Source organism: Gobio gobio, assembly GCF_949357685.1.
Source record: "Gobio gobio genome assembly, chromosome: 4".
Taxonomy (NCBI): Eukaryota; Metazoa; Chordata; class Actinopteri; order Cypriniformes; family Gobionidae; genus Gobio; species Gobio gobio.
Genome location: NC_137100.1, coordinates 68,175,357 through 68,191,058, shown reverse-complemented (window position 1 = coordinate 68,191,058; position 15,702 = coordinate 68,175,357). Strand labels below are relative to the sequence as shown.

Genomic DNA, 15,702 nt, shown 5'->3' with positions numbered 1-15,702 from the left:
CAGACAGTGCACTATATAGGGGATAGGGAATGATCAGACAGTGCACTATATAGGGGATAGGGAACGATCAGACAGTGCACTATATAGGGGTTAGAGAACGATCAGACAGGGCACTATATAGGGGATAGGGAACGATCAGACAGTGCAGTATATAGGGGATAGGGGATGATCAGACTCTGCACTATATAGGGGATAGGGGATGATCAGACAGTGCACTATATAGGGGATAGGGAACGATCAGACAGTGCACTATATAGGGGATAGGAAACGATCAGACAGTGCACTATATAGGGGATAGGGAACGATCAGACAGTGCAGTATATAGGGGATAGGGGATGATCAGACAGTGCACTATATAGGGGATAGGGAACGATCAGACAGTGCACTATATAGGGGATAGGGAACGATCAGACAGTGCAGTATATAGGGGATAGGGAACGAACAGACAGTGCACTATATAGGGGATAGGGGATGATCAGACAGTGCACTATATAGGGGATGATCAGACAGTGCACTATATAGGGGATTGGGAACGATCAGACAGTGCACTATATAGGGGATAGGGAACGATCAGACAGGGCACTATATAGGGGATAGGGGATGATCAGACAGTGCACTATATAGGGGATAGGGGATGATCAGACAGTGCACTATATAGGGGATAGGGGATGATCAGTGCACAGACAGTGCACTATATAGGGGATAGGGGATGATCAGACAGTGCACTATATAGGGGATAGGGGATGATCAGTGCACAGACAGTGCACTATATAGGGGATAGGGAATGATCAGACAGTGCACTATATAGGGGATAGGGAACGATCAGACAGTGCACTATATAGGGGATAGGGAACGATCAGACAGTGCAGTATATAGGGGATAGGGGATGATCAGACTCTGCACTATATAGGGGATAGGGGATGATCAGACAGTGCACTATATAGGGGATAGGGAACGATCAGACAGTGCACTATATAGGGGATAGGAAACGATCAGACAGTGCACTATATAGGGGATAGGGAACGATCAGACAGTGCAGTATATAGGGGATAGGGGATGATCAGACAGTGCACTATATAGGGGATAGGGAACGATCAGACAGTGCACTATATAGGGGATAGGGAACGATCAGACAGTGCAGTATATAGGGGATAGGGGATGATCAGACTGTGCACTATATAGGGGATAGGGGATGATCAGACAGTGCACTATATAGGGGATAGGGAACGATCAGACAGTGCACTATATAGGGGATAGGAAACGATCAGACAGTGCACTATATAGGGGATAGGGTATGATCAGACAGTGCACTATATAGGGGATAGGGAACGATCAGACAGTGCAGTATATAGGGGATAGGGGATGATCAGACAGTGCACTATATAGGGGATAGGGAACGATCAGACAGTGCACTATATAGGGGATAGGGGATGATCAGACTGTGCACTATATAGGGGATGATCAGACAGTGCACTATATAGGGGATTGGGAACGATCAGACAGTGCAGTATATAGGGGATAGGGAACGATCAGACAGTGCACTATATAGGGGATAGGGAACGATCAGACAGGGCACTATATAGGGGATAGGGGATGATCAGACAGTGCACTATATAGGGGATAGGGGATGATCAGACAGTGCACTATATAGGGGATAGGGGATGATCATACAGTGCACTATATAGGGGATAGGGGATGATCAGTGCACAGACAGTGCACTATATAGGGGATAGAGAACGATCAGACAGTGCACTATATAGGGGATAGGGAACGATCAGACAGGGCACTATATAGGGGATAGGGGATGATCAGACAGTGCACTATATAGGGGATAGGGGATGATCAGACAGTGCACTATATAGGGGATAGGGGATGATCAGTGCACAGACAGTGCACTATATAGGGGATAGGGGATGATCAGACAGTGCACTATATAGGGGATAGGGGATGATCAGTGCACAGACAGTGCACTATATAGGGGATAGGGAATGATCAGACAGTGCACTATATAGGGGATAGGGAACGATCAGACAGTGCACTATATAGGGGTTAGAGAACGATCAGACAGTGCACTATATAGGGGTTAGAGAACGATCAGACAGTGCACTATATAGGGGTTAGGGAACGATCAGACAGTGCACTATATAGGGGATAGGGGATGATCAGACAGTGCACTATATAGGGGATAGGGAACAATCAGACAGTGCACTATATAGGGGATAGGGAACGATCAGACAGTGCACTATATAGGGGTTAGAGAAAGATCAGACAGTGCACTATATAGGGGTTAGAGAACGATCAGACAGTGCACTATATAGGGGTTAGAGAACGATCAGACAGTGCACTATATAGGGGATAGGGAACGATCAGACAGGGCACTATATAGGGGATAGGGGATGATCAGACAGTGCACTATATAGGGGATAGGGGATGATCAGACAGTGCACTATATAGGGGATAGGGGATGATCAGACAGTGCACTATATAGGGGATAGGGGATGATCAGACAGTGCACTATATAGGGGATAGGGGATGATCAGACAGTGCACTATATAGGGGATGATCAGACAGTGCACTATATAGGGGATAGGGGATGATCAGACAGTGCACTATATAGGGGATAGGGGATGATCAGTGCACAGACAGTGCACTATATAGGGGATAGGGGATGATCAGACAGTGCACTATATAGGGGATAGGGGATGATCAGTGCACAGACAGTGCACTATATAGGGGATAGGGGATGATCAGACAGTGCACTATATAGGGGATAGGGAACGATCAGACTGTGCACTATATAGGGGATAGGGGATGATCAGACAGTGCACTATATAGGGGATAGGGGATGATCAGACAGTGCACTATATAGGGGATAGGGAACGATCAGACTGTGCACTATATAGGGGATATGGAACGATCAGACAGTGCACTATATAGGGGATAGGGGATGATCAGACAGTGCACTATATAGGGGATAGGGGATGATCAGACAGTGCACTATATAGGGGATAGGGGATGATCAGACAGTGCACTATATAGGGGATAGGGGATGATCAGACAGTGCACTATATAGGGGATAGGGGATGATCAGACAGTGCACTATATAGGGGATGATCAGACAGTGCACTATATAGGGGATAGGGGATGATCAGACAGTGCACTATATAGGGGATAGGGGATGATCAGTGCACAGACAGTGCACTATATAGGGGATAGGGGATGATCAGACAGTGCACTATATAGGGGATAGGGGATGATCAGTGCACAGACAGTGCACTATATAGGGGATAGGGGATGATCAGACAGTGCACTATATAGGGGATAGGGAACGATCAGACTGTGCACTATATAGGGGATAGGGGATGATCAGACAGTGCACTATATAGGGGATAGGGGATGATCAGACAGTGCACTATATAGGGGATAGGGAACGATCAGACTGTGCACTATATAGGGGATAGGGAACGATCAGACAGTGCACTATATAGGGGATAGGGGATGATCAGACAGTGCACTATATAGGGGATAGGGAACAGATGTAGGTTGCCCCGCCCTCGTCATCAGAGAAGAGATGTTGCTGTTATTCTGATTCAAGATTATTAAAACCATAATGATGTGCACCGAAGAATCCATAAATACTGCTATTTTTCATAAAAGCAAGAACTGTCCGTTTTGATTCAATGATCTGAGTCTCGTGCTGCGGCCTGCAGGCGTCGCTGTGGCTCTGTGGTGACGTCATATCCGCTCTGGGCGGCAGCAGCAGCAGCTTCACTCTCAGGCCGGGAAAAACTGACAACAAGCGAACAGAGAAAAACACAGAGAAATCTCCATCCATCCTGCCGAGTTTCTCCCTCCGGTGGAAATATATCGATATATGTGATCTGAAGTGACAGTCATACGCTCAATCGGTGAGTTATTCGCGCGCTCGGCGCGTTTGTGTGTGTGTTTGGGCTCGGTTTGTCGCAGGATGTCTGAGTGTTTGTGTCGCTTTGTTCTGAGGAGCAGCCATTTTTAATCGCCTCACACACCAACAAGTCCACACAAAACGCTCATTGACGCATTTATTGCTCGTTATACTCGCAGATGTGAGTTAAACCCCCGATTCTGTCCCGGTTTGGCGCTCGTTTGTCGAAGTTTTTACCTCAGAAGCGGCTCGCGGCTAATCTCCGTAGCATTGCTAAAGCTCTGAGGTGATTTTTGTCTAAATCTCTCAGATTGTGTTAAATATTGTTATTAATCAGAGTCGTTACAGACTCTAGTGTGTGTTCGTGTTGGTGGAATGTGTGTGAAATGAGCTGTGTGTGCTGGAGAGCTTCTGTTTACATGTCATGCTAACCGACGCTAACGGAGGGCTTCAGTGTGTGTGTGTGTGTGTGTGTGTGTGTGTGTGTGTGTGTGTGTGTGTGAATAAAACGACTCTCCGTGTCACTAAAACAGGTTTAAACCGTGGATTTGACAAGTGTGCTGACTTCATTTAGTCTGGCATCAACATATCGTTTCATAATATTTCGCTAATAAATCATTGGGTTTCGTAATCATCGTCTTGATGTTCGTGTGTGTTTGTTTTCCTCGTCATGTTAATCTGTGTATTTCTCATTTCTGTCTCACTCTCATGTTGTTGATGATGAAGGCCGTTTATCAGAGTGGAAATATAAAGCTTTGTGTGTTAGTTTTGACACGTGATTGGTGTCTTTGTCCTGAGTAATGTTAATTAACATGTATTTAGTGTATAATTCGGGTTTAGTCGCTTGTAATTGTGCATAATTTACTGTTTTTACCTACACAAGTGAACCCATCAAAAACATAATTCAATGTTTATTGTGTTTTTGTTGTGTTGTGAAACACTTGTGCTGCTATTGATGTGGGAAGAGACATGTACATATACACAATTAGTGCATTGTATCTAATTAATTTAAATATTACAAAAAATGGGCTCAATAAATCGAGATCACGGCCCAAAATAATTGACTTCTTTTTCTGCGAATAAATAACATAAAAGGGTTTTGAGAGTGAATCTGGGAATGTCCTTTTCTCTAATAAACATTTCCCAGTGTGTTTTAGTGTAAATTGAAGGTTTGCACTTGAAGTTAAAGCTGACAATGATGTTTACACGCAATCGGATAATCCATTAGTAATCGGATTGGCGTCTCAATCGGCCCGAAAAGCCCTCATTTAAACACCCTAATCGATCCGATTGAGCTCGATCCGACTGAAAGCGGTGGTTTATTCCTCTTAGGGGTGTAAGAAGATATCGATACACGTGAGTATCGCGATATTTTGTTTGGCGATACTGTGTCGATTCTCAAAAACGCAATATCGATACTAAAAAAAATAAAGTCATGGGTCAAAATGAAGTGCGTTTTTGCTTAAAACAAGCGGAAATTCACTTAATTTCACAAGAAAACTAAAAAATATCTGATGTCATTTTACTTATCTAGTAAATGCATATTGATTTAAGACTTTTTAGATATTTGGACTGGAAACAAGACAAAAATACTAAAGGAGCGTTTTTTGCAATATTGAATGTTTCTAATTAACGAAAATGCAGTTCCCATTGTGTTCTGGGTCAATACTTTTTTTTGTTGCTAAGGTTTGGATATGGTGGTGTGTTCATGACTGCTTTCCTAAAATTGTATGCTATAACTAAAATAATATCCCAATATATATCGCCTTGCTTACAGTATCGCAATATATCGTATCGCAACCCCTGTATCGTATCGGCAGATTCTTGCCCTAATTCCTCTTCTAATCCGATCGAGACGACTTGTAAATAGGGGTGCACCGATCCGATATTAGGATCGGATATCGGCCGCGATACTGACAAAATAGCTGGATCGGGGATCGGAAAAATTAACAGATCCACAAGCCGATCCAGGTGTTTTTTTCCGTCGCAGCAGAACCTACGTCATTCGTCAGCTTCACGTGTGTCGCATGCTAGAAGAGACTCGGCTGTGTGTTACTAGTTCGTCGCTGTTTCGAGGGTATTACTGCAAAGTCAGGGTCTTTCCTGCATTGACATTTTTTTGACGGCCAAAGCCTAATTTGATGAGTTATTGTGATTTACGAGTGATGTAGAACAGATGCTGCGCTTGTGACTGAGTGACAGAGAGACCGATCTGAGAGCTCCTCCCCCGCGCGCGCTCTCTGGGTCTTCAAAATAATCAGTGTTCGCTCTCATATTTCACATATTAATCCAAATCAAAAGCTCGGAAGACCGAAACCATGTTGCACGTGACACATTCGGACAATTTTGTCCTTGAATTATCACTGGGTGTGAATTGCGCTCAAAAAACATTGACTCTTCTCTGACCAGCTGACATAAAGCATACTTTCAATAAGCGGGAGACAAATTATATTCAGTTATGAAGTGTTTTCTGTGTGTTGACATCTTTCGCAATGTTCTAACAGACGGGATTCGCACACAACGCGTCTGCTAATGTCCGATTCGTGACCTAATGACTCCTTTGAACCGAATCATTTTAACGACTGGCCAGAACAACTGATCTGTCCAACACTGAACTCATGAACTCAGTTTATTAATTTACTCAGAACGCAACTGAAATGAGAACACAAGTGTGCTTACCCATTTTAGCAAGAGTGGGTAGTAAGAATTATTTTTAATTATCAACAGTATTTCATCTTATTTCTGTTGACAATGTGTAGTAAAATAAATAGGCCTAGCCTACAATCATTTAATCTGGAGTGAGGTGAAACCAGAACAAAGTTGTTATTAGCTAGCTGAAAATTTTTATTAAATTGCATATGGTAGAAAATTAGACTATTTGTTAATTTGTAATGCTACTTTTTAATATTGATATGATTATATACCAAAACAATTATCTGTAGTGTAAAAAATGTTTGGTAACTGTCAGATTACTATTGTATGTTTGACCAATACACTGTTTTTTGTTTCCACTGCTACATTTTATTTATTTAAAGAAGTTAGATTAAATTCTATTTTAGATTTGAATGCACAATTGTTTTTTAAATAAATAAGAATTCAACACCTTACATACATCTGTTATTTTGTCTTAGTTATGTTTAGTTAGTAAAGTCTGGTGCCTTTAGTCTCTTCAAGGAAGGTATAAGGTGGAAGATATACAGTTTATTATTAATTCAACAATATATCGGATCGGTATCGGGTATCGACAGATACACAAAGCCCAGGCATCGGTATCGGTATCGGGACTGAAAAAGTCGGATCGGTGCACCCCTACTTGTAAACACTTGATCGGATTGAAAACCAAAACTGAAAGGATTGCGCGTGTGTAATGATGTGGAAATAGTGTATGACGCGCGGAACGAGCTGTTGAATAGTGTTATAAATGTGACCCTGGAACCACAAAACCAGTCAATTTTTTAAATTGTGAAAGCTGAATTAATAATCTTTCCATTGTAATGACAATATTTGGCCAAAATCTGGAATCTGAGGGTGCAAAAAAATCTAAATATTGAAAAAAATCTCTTTTGAAGTTGTCCAGATGAAGTCCTTAGCAATGCATATTACTACTAATTATACATTTATGATATATTTACAAAATATCTTCATGGAACACGATCTTAATATCCTCTTGATTTTTCGCATAAAAGAAAGATTGTACTGTCCAATGGCATTTTTTAACTCGATTGACAAAACGACAAAGAAAAGCATTTGCCAAATGCTTTTTTTTAAAAAGCGATTTAAAATGATTTATTCATTTATTTTTTATTGTTCTATTAATATGCATTTTAAAACATAAACAGTTTTAAATGTGTCTATTTATTTATACATTTAAAATGTTTTATTTAACTACATTTAAAAACATGAATTAAATAAACAACTTTAAATATGTCTATTTAATTTGTCCATTTAAAAGTGATTGATTTATATAGATTATGTTTGAATTATTAAACTGATTCTTCATTTTATTTTTAAGTGTCACTCCTGGTCCTCCATACAAATGACGAGAAATGGATAAATATTAAGCTTTTTATACCAAAACAAGAACCAATGTAGGAGAATAGTGATAGTGGAAAACTCTGTATATTTATATTCTGTATATTTAAAAAAATATTACAAATATTTTTTATAAAGCATAAAGAAAGTTGCGAAATAATTCTTTTGGGACTATTTGCAAATAATATTTGCGTCAAATATATCGTCAGTCTCGAGATTCTTCCCGTTAGTGAATAAATGCATAAATCTGCTGTTAATATCTGAATTCTCCAGTGGTTGAGTTCTAGTAAACCGGTTACAGGTTCTAATCCGCCCTCATATCGTTTTTTTTTCCGTCATTAAAATCAAAGATGTTCAATGATTGTATATTAAACCCTGCCTACTTTGATTTTCATTCATTTAATTTAATTTACTATACAGGAAAAGTTAAAAAGTAACATTAAGGTACAATTTAAACGGGCAATTTCTAATTATTGCTAATTATTTACTACTATAATATATCAAACCTGGGCCGTGACAGACGGGTGTGTTCTGTATCTCTAGGGTAGTGTCCATTCTCTAGTGGAGATTTTTTGTCTGCGATTAAACGAGAAAACGACTAATAGTTTAGTCGGCCAAGCCTCTTCTAGTCCACTATTAGGGAGCCGCTCTAGAATCCAGTGCTTTAACCCTCTGGGGCTCTTCAGTCATTTCTCTTCTGAAATGTTAAAAATCACAGCTTCATCAGAATGAGATGACACTTGGTGACTTTTCTAGCATTAGGGATGTAAACACACAAAAAAATTGGGGTCATGATTCGAGCATGCTGATTGGTCGTAAAAAAAAAGTAGCGTTCATTGTCTTCGGTCATAAATGACAAAAATTTATACCGATTTTTTTTTTTCCATCAGCCTTAGCCGATGACGATACGAGCTGCCGATTTTCTGGAGCCGATATTTGGAGCCGATGCTGCTTTTGCTCCCTCAATTTACATCATAAAAATGACGCAATGATCATGATGATAACAATTTAAAAAAGGAACATTTATTGAACTAAAAGAAAACAATATTTAACAAATAGTAAAAACAGGTGAGGTAGAACAAGAAAAAAAGAGTTCAGTGGTGAAACTAAATTCTGAAAATAAATATTTAAGCATAAATAAAATAATTACACTTTTGCACACAGTATCAACAAGCAGCATAATAAAGTGCACACTGACTGCACTATACTTAAAACTTTTATACTTTTAAAACTATTCACAACTTAGTCATTTAATGCTTAGGTGCACTTAACTTAATCTCTTGAAAAAATATAGGCGATCGCAACAGCCTTGTATCGGCCGATACATGTAAAAATCCCAAATATCGGCCGATATATCGGTCTAACGCTATGAGCGACCATAGGAAATGAACGGGAAATCGGCAGAAACACACAAATTCACTGAATATTTGTGTGTATAATCTACAAATCGGCCACAATGCTGAATAAAAGTACACAGCAGTGACACTCTAAAACATCAAGAGTGTGATATTAACACATCCACACACACACACAAACACACACACACACACACACACACACACACACACACACACACACACACACCTATGAAAAACTGAGCCTATGAACCACATTTAGAATTTTTTACAACCACAGCTTCATCGGAAAAATATGAAACTTGGTGACTTTTCTAGCATTAGGGATGTAAACACACAAAAAAATTGGGGTCATGATTTGAGCATGCTGATTGGTCGTAAAAAAAAAGGTAGCGTTCATTGTCTTCGGTCATAAATGACGACCATAGGAAATGAATGGGAAATCGGCAAAAACACAAATTCACTGAATATTTGTGTGTATAATCTAGAAATCGGCCACAATGCTGAAAAAAAGTACACAGCATTGACACTCTAAAACATCAAGAGTGTGATATTGACACACACACACACACACACACACACACACACACACACACACCTATGAAAAACTGAGCCTATGAACCACATTTAAAAAATTTTTTTAAATCACAGCTTCATCTGAAAAATATGACACTTGGTGACGTTTCTAGCATTAGGACTGTAAACACACAAAAGTTGAGGGCATGATTCGAGCATGCTGATTGGTCGTAAAAAAAATACTCCCATTTGTGCTGTTCGGTCAAAAATGACACCATAGGAAATGAATGGGAAATCTGCAAAAACACAAATTCACAGAAAAAAAATCTTGATTACTAACAAAAAAAAAATCTAAAACTTTATAATAAATAGTCATTGAGATTTTTTTAAATATATATTCAAATCCTTAAAAAAAAATCATTAAATGTGTTCAAAACAGAACTAGGGAATTTTCCATAAAGACCTCTAGTGATTACACCCATGGTTGCATGATTTCTTAAATAATTCCAAAAGAGGCGCTAATCTGCCTTAAAAAAATAATTTTATTTTGAAGGCTGAAATACTGCAATAATTAAAAAAGAAAAAAAATTTGTTGTATAATTTTCAGTGGCAAATATAGACCATATTTATTGCATAAATATTAAAAAAAACCATCAAATCATCTCAAAATACAAAATTAAAAAGAAAAAATATTATTGAAGAAAAAGAAATTGCATAACTGATTAAGTTTAAGCGTCGCCACATCACTTTGATCAGCGCACATGAGCACATCAAACATGTTCTGATGATCCTGGAGAGAAACCTCATCGGCTCAAGCTTATGTTTACCATATTTAACGTGTCTTTAGAAGCGTGACATTTTTCGGTCTGGAGGTGTTTTGACGATCTCGTTGTTTTCTGCGAGGTTTCTGCCGGGCTCTTTATGGGAAGATGATGTGTTTGTGGGATTATAGCTCAGAGATCGTGTTGTTAACACTCGTGTCTCCACAGAAACAGACGGTACTGAGGAAGAGGTGCAAAGAAAAATTCCCATAATCGATGACATTACATCGCAATGTCCGATCGTTTGGGGCAAATAACCAAGTCCAAGGATGGGAAAAGCAAGTATTCATCACTCAGCCTATTTGACAAGTACAAAGGGAAGTCAATAGAAACTCAGAAAACCACAGGTGAGACTCAAGAGAAACTTTAAAGGGTTAGTTCAGCCAAAAATGTAAATTGTGTGATTAATGACTGAGCCTCATGTGGTTGGACACCCGTCAGACCTCCGTTCATCTTCAGACACAAATGAAGATATTTTAGTGTAAATCTGATGCTCTGAAAGGCCTCCATTGGCTCAACTTTACACTCTCAAGACCCTTAAAAGACACTAAAGACTAAAGTTACAAAGTCCATCTCACTACAGCGGCTCTACAATAACTTTATGAAGACGAGAATAGTTTTTGTGCGCAAAAAAACCTAAATAACGACTTATATAGTGATGACGATTTCAAAACACGGCCTCATGAAGCTTCGAAGCATTATGAATCAGTGAGTCGATTCAGCGGTTCAGAGCGTTATGAATCAGTGAGTCGAATCATGATTTGGATCGCGTGTCAAACTGCCGAAATTTGGCGATCCAAACCGCTGAATCAACTCACTGATTCATAACGCTCTGAACCGCTGAATCGACTCACTGATTCATAACGCTCTGACCCACTGATTCGACTCACTGATTCATAGCGCTCTGAACCGCTGAATCAACTCACTGATTCATAACGCTCTGAACCGCTGAATCGACTCACTGATTCATAACGCTCTGAACCACTGATTCGACTCACTGATTCATAGCGCTCTGAACCGCTGAATCGACTCACTGATTCATAATGCTCTGAACCGCTGAATCGACTCACTGATTCATAACGCTCTGACCCACTGATTCGACTCACTGATTCATAGCGCTCTGAACCGCTGAATCAACTCACTGATTCATAACGCTCTGAACCGCTGAATCGACTCACTGATTCATAACGCTTCGAAGCTTAATGATGCATTGTTTTGAAATCGTCATCTCTATACAAGTCGTTATTTAGGATTTTTTTGCGCACAATAACTATTCTCGTCTTCATAAAGTTATTGTAGAGCCGCTGTAGTGAGATGGACTTTGTAACTTTAGTCTTTAGTGTCTTTTAAGGGTCTTGAGAGTGTAAAGTTGAGCCAATGGAGGCCTTTCAGAGCATCAGATTTACACTAAAATATCTTCATTTGTGTCTGAAGATGAACGGAGGTCTGACGGGTGTCCAACCACATGAGGCTCAGTCATTAATGACACAATTTACATTTTTGGGTGAACTAACCCTTTAAATGGCTTCAGCATGATGTCATGTGTGTGTGTGTGTGTGTGTGTGTGTATTCACAGCCTCTCTCCTCTCCTCTAGTTGTTGCACGACATGGCTTACAGAGTCTTGGCAAAGTGGCCGCTGCCCGGCGCATGCCTCCTCCCGCTCACCTGCCGAGTCTGAAGTCTGAGAGTAAAGGAAACGACCCCAACGTGATTATCGTGCCCAAAGACGGTACAGGATGGGCAAACAAGCAGGATCAACCCGATCCAAAGAGGTCAGCGCAACACTCCATAGATCGGGTCCATAGACACTCCATTTGCCATAAAGTGGCCAGCACCTTTACACATTTAGTTTTACAAATCATCACGCTAAAAATGTTAAAATTGGATCATATTTAGAGCTTTGAAGTGCTGGAGAAAGTGTGAAACGCTTGAATTTCACTCTCAAAAGGTCGTACGAACCCTGAGATGAATAATGTAATAAAAGAAACAACATTTGACCATTTCTTCCACAATACCATGGGGTGTTCCTTCATTAAATCAGTGGTGAGTGTTTATGATTTGTGGACTGAAACCCCTGAATGTTTCTCCTGATCTGAGATCTGTGGTTTATAACCGAGGATTCTGCACTGAACGCTTCCTCTAGGCCTCGCAGTGGCGATGTTATTAACACTGAGGTGAACTGAAAAAGATGAAAAGATGGCTTTTATTATCTTAATACATTTATTTCATGCACGGATTGCTTCTGTCAGCACCAAATGCGAGTAAAAGTCAGCGTTGCTACTCTGTTAATCAGTAACTTTTGTACAAATTGACAATACATGGCTATGAGCATGTGATATGGCTTCATGCGATCAGCGAATCACAGCGGTTGTGATGTCGATGATCATATAAATATATAGTGTGATGCGCTATATATAGTTTCGATTCACAGTAAACGCTTCTCTACTGTGTTTGAGGCGCTTATAATTATCTTCCCACGTTCCCAATGAAAAGTAATTGCAATTAGAACAAATTACCAAGATCAGTCAATTAATAATCAATAATAGTGGCAAACCTATAGTCATGCAGCATATACGCAAAAACTCACAGTTTAAAAACTCAAATTGATTTGTAACTTATAAGCCGTTAAAGGCAGCCCTACTGTGAGTGATCAGGTTATTAATCAATAGCATTTGCTTCTGTTGAAGCCGTCAGCCTGCAATTTAGTTTTGAAATAATCATGAAAACTACATTACCCATGATGCCGTCCATCAATCCGAGTCGAAACAACCAAAACTCACCAGAATATCTCTTTAGCTCCGCCCACTCCCATGAAGCACTGCCAATTTGAGCATATTTTGCAATGAACCTAAAATTGATAGTTTTTTTAATATATAGCTGTATTTTTGTATGCGAGCGTCTGATTGGCTGACGTGTGGTCTCTGTTTCCTGCAGTTCCGTTGCATCATCAGCACCGCTGCCGGAGTCGCAGCCACCGCTGGCTTTACAGAAATCTGTGTCCAATCTTCAGAAGCCCACGCCAATCACCAGCCAAGAGGTACAAGCCGCTCCTTCATCCTCTCTTCCTCAGAGAGAGACTCCGTTTCAGTCCTGATGGTGTGTGTGTGTGTGTGTGTGTGTGTTTGTTCCCCTAGAGCACAAGTACAGGTGGACCAAAGCAATGGGCACAGCTCAATGGAAAGGCAGTAGATCAAGATGGTAAATATCAGTTTATTTTCTAATGTTGCGTTCACACCTGACGTGATTCGCACGAGTGATTTACATGGTAAGTCAATGCAGAGATGCGAAATGGCATTCTGCGGCGCGAAGGACGCGAATTGAGCGCTTTGGAAACACGTAAATCGCTCAAGTTGAAAAATCTGAACTTTGGCGGATATTTCGCGCCGCGTTAACCAATCAGGAGCTTGCTCTAGTAGTGACAACAATGAGGAGAAAATCTGTATATTAATATCTGGTTCAGACAATATGATTATCACTGTGATAACATTAAATGACATGAAACACAACACAGTCTCTTTTTGTTAAATGCAAGTTTATGTTTGATCAATAATACAAAAGTATAAGTAAAAGCTATAAGAAGCTACACATGAAATAAAGCAAACAATTCAGTCAAACATTCAAAGTCAGTGCTAGTCGGCTAACGTAACAACTGCAACGTACAGTTATAGCCTAAAGATATAAAGTAATGAAACTTCTCTTTGCCTTCAGTCTAAACGATTCGCCAGGGAACAAATTATAGATCCATGAGAGCAAAGATCGGCCGTTACAAGACGAATTATATCTGGAGCCGCCACAGAGACATCAGAGCCAGCGGCAGAAGAACTGGCTGAGGAAAGGCTGATCTCACCGGGTTAATGAGCGCCGCTGATCCACTGGAGCTCACACACACACACACACACACACACACACCAGATCACATGTTCGAATAGGCACTCTTTATATAAATAAACCACTGATTTGAGCTTTAAACAACTACATTATCAACTGAAAAAGTCTTAAAACTACGTTTTGTCACACATTAACAGTAGATTTTAACAAAATAAAGACGTGTAAACACAGCCCATGTCAGACATTTCTCACTGAGACGAGCCGCTGGCAGAAGCTCCGCCCATGAGGAGAATCACGTCTGTTGTGCCGCGAATGTCACGCGCGATTGAAGCGAGTAAACTCAACATGTTCAAGCGTCCAACTTCGCACGATTATTCGCGTGATTATTCGCGTGATTATTCGCGTGAATCGCGTGCGGTGTGAACACCACATTATAAAGGGCTGATCAGATGTGTTTGGTTGTAATGTTTGACGTTTGGTGTGTCGTTCAGGTTTAAAGGTCTCAAGCCGACTGCAGCCCTTCTCTCACGAGGAATTTCCGACGCTGAAAGCAGCAGGAGAACAGGACAAGGTTGGCAAGGAAAGAAGCGTCTTCGATCCGTCGTATGGGCCCGGACCAAGCCTCCGCCCACAGAGTGAGTCCCGCTCTACATTTCCATCAGTACCAAAATACCTTTGTTCCCCAGCTGGACTACTTTCAGGCGCTGTAATATCATTGCGCCGCTGCAGCCATGGTACGGCCGCGAAGATCCGCGACTATTGCGCAGGAATGAGAAAGTAGTTCCTAGCCATAGGTGTAGAAAATCACAACTTTTCATTTTCAGTTGGTCTTAGCACACGATGTAACTGTAGAAGAGTCAAGTTTTAAATAGGAAAAATATTGAAAGTGTCTTTGGTCATTTTTTGAATGAGATGCTAATGGACTGATCAGAATCAATGATGTATGCTAAGCTATGCTAAAAGTGCTACCGCCAGATACAAAGATTGGCTGAATGGATTCAAAAACGGTAAAACTCAACTATTTAACTCTAGGGGACTTGTGAAATGAAAGTGGAGTGTCCAGCAGAAATACAGCCTCTTGAACTCCTCAAATGCCAGGTTTTCACAACAAAATCCGCCCAATTGCTACTCGAAACTAGCCCAAAACAAGCCCAAAGCGTGTTTCTCCGGTAAAAATCGCATTTGTGGGGTAAAATATGTGTCTTTTTGGTAGGGCTGCCTGCTAAAATTCACAAATCCCGGGGC

General features: G+C 40.5%; 1 protein-coding gene across 1 annotated transcript in view; it reads left to right on the top strand.

Moving 5' to 3' along the window:
• Positions 1 to 3,758: 3,758 nt before the first annotated feature.
• prrc2b (proline-rich coiled-coil 2B) overlaps positions 3,759 to 15,702 on the top strand; it is a 59,834-nt gene continuing 47,890 nt past the window's right edge. Inside the window, exons 1-6 of the mRNA XM_079815694.1 lie at positions 3,759 to 3,908; positions 10,797 to 10,975; positions 12,224 to 12,401; positions 13,564 to 13,666; positions 13,764 to 13,827; positions 14,949 to 15,092. Coding sequence (XP_079671820.1) covers positions 10,861 to 10,975; positions 12,224 to 12,401; positions 13,564 to 13,666; positions 13,764 to 13,827; positions 14,949 to 15,092 — 604 coding nt within the window. The 5' untranslated portion in view covers positions 3,759 to 3,908; positions 10,797 to 10,860. The remainder of the gene's footprint in view (positions 3,909 to 10,796; positions 10,976 to 12,223; positions 12,402 to 13,563; positions 13,667 to 13,763; positions 13,828 to 14,948; positions 15,093 to 15,702) is intronic.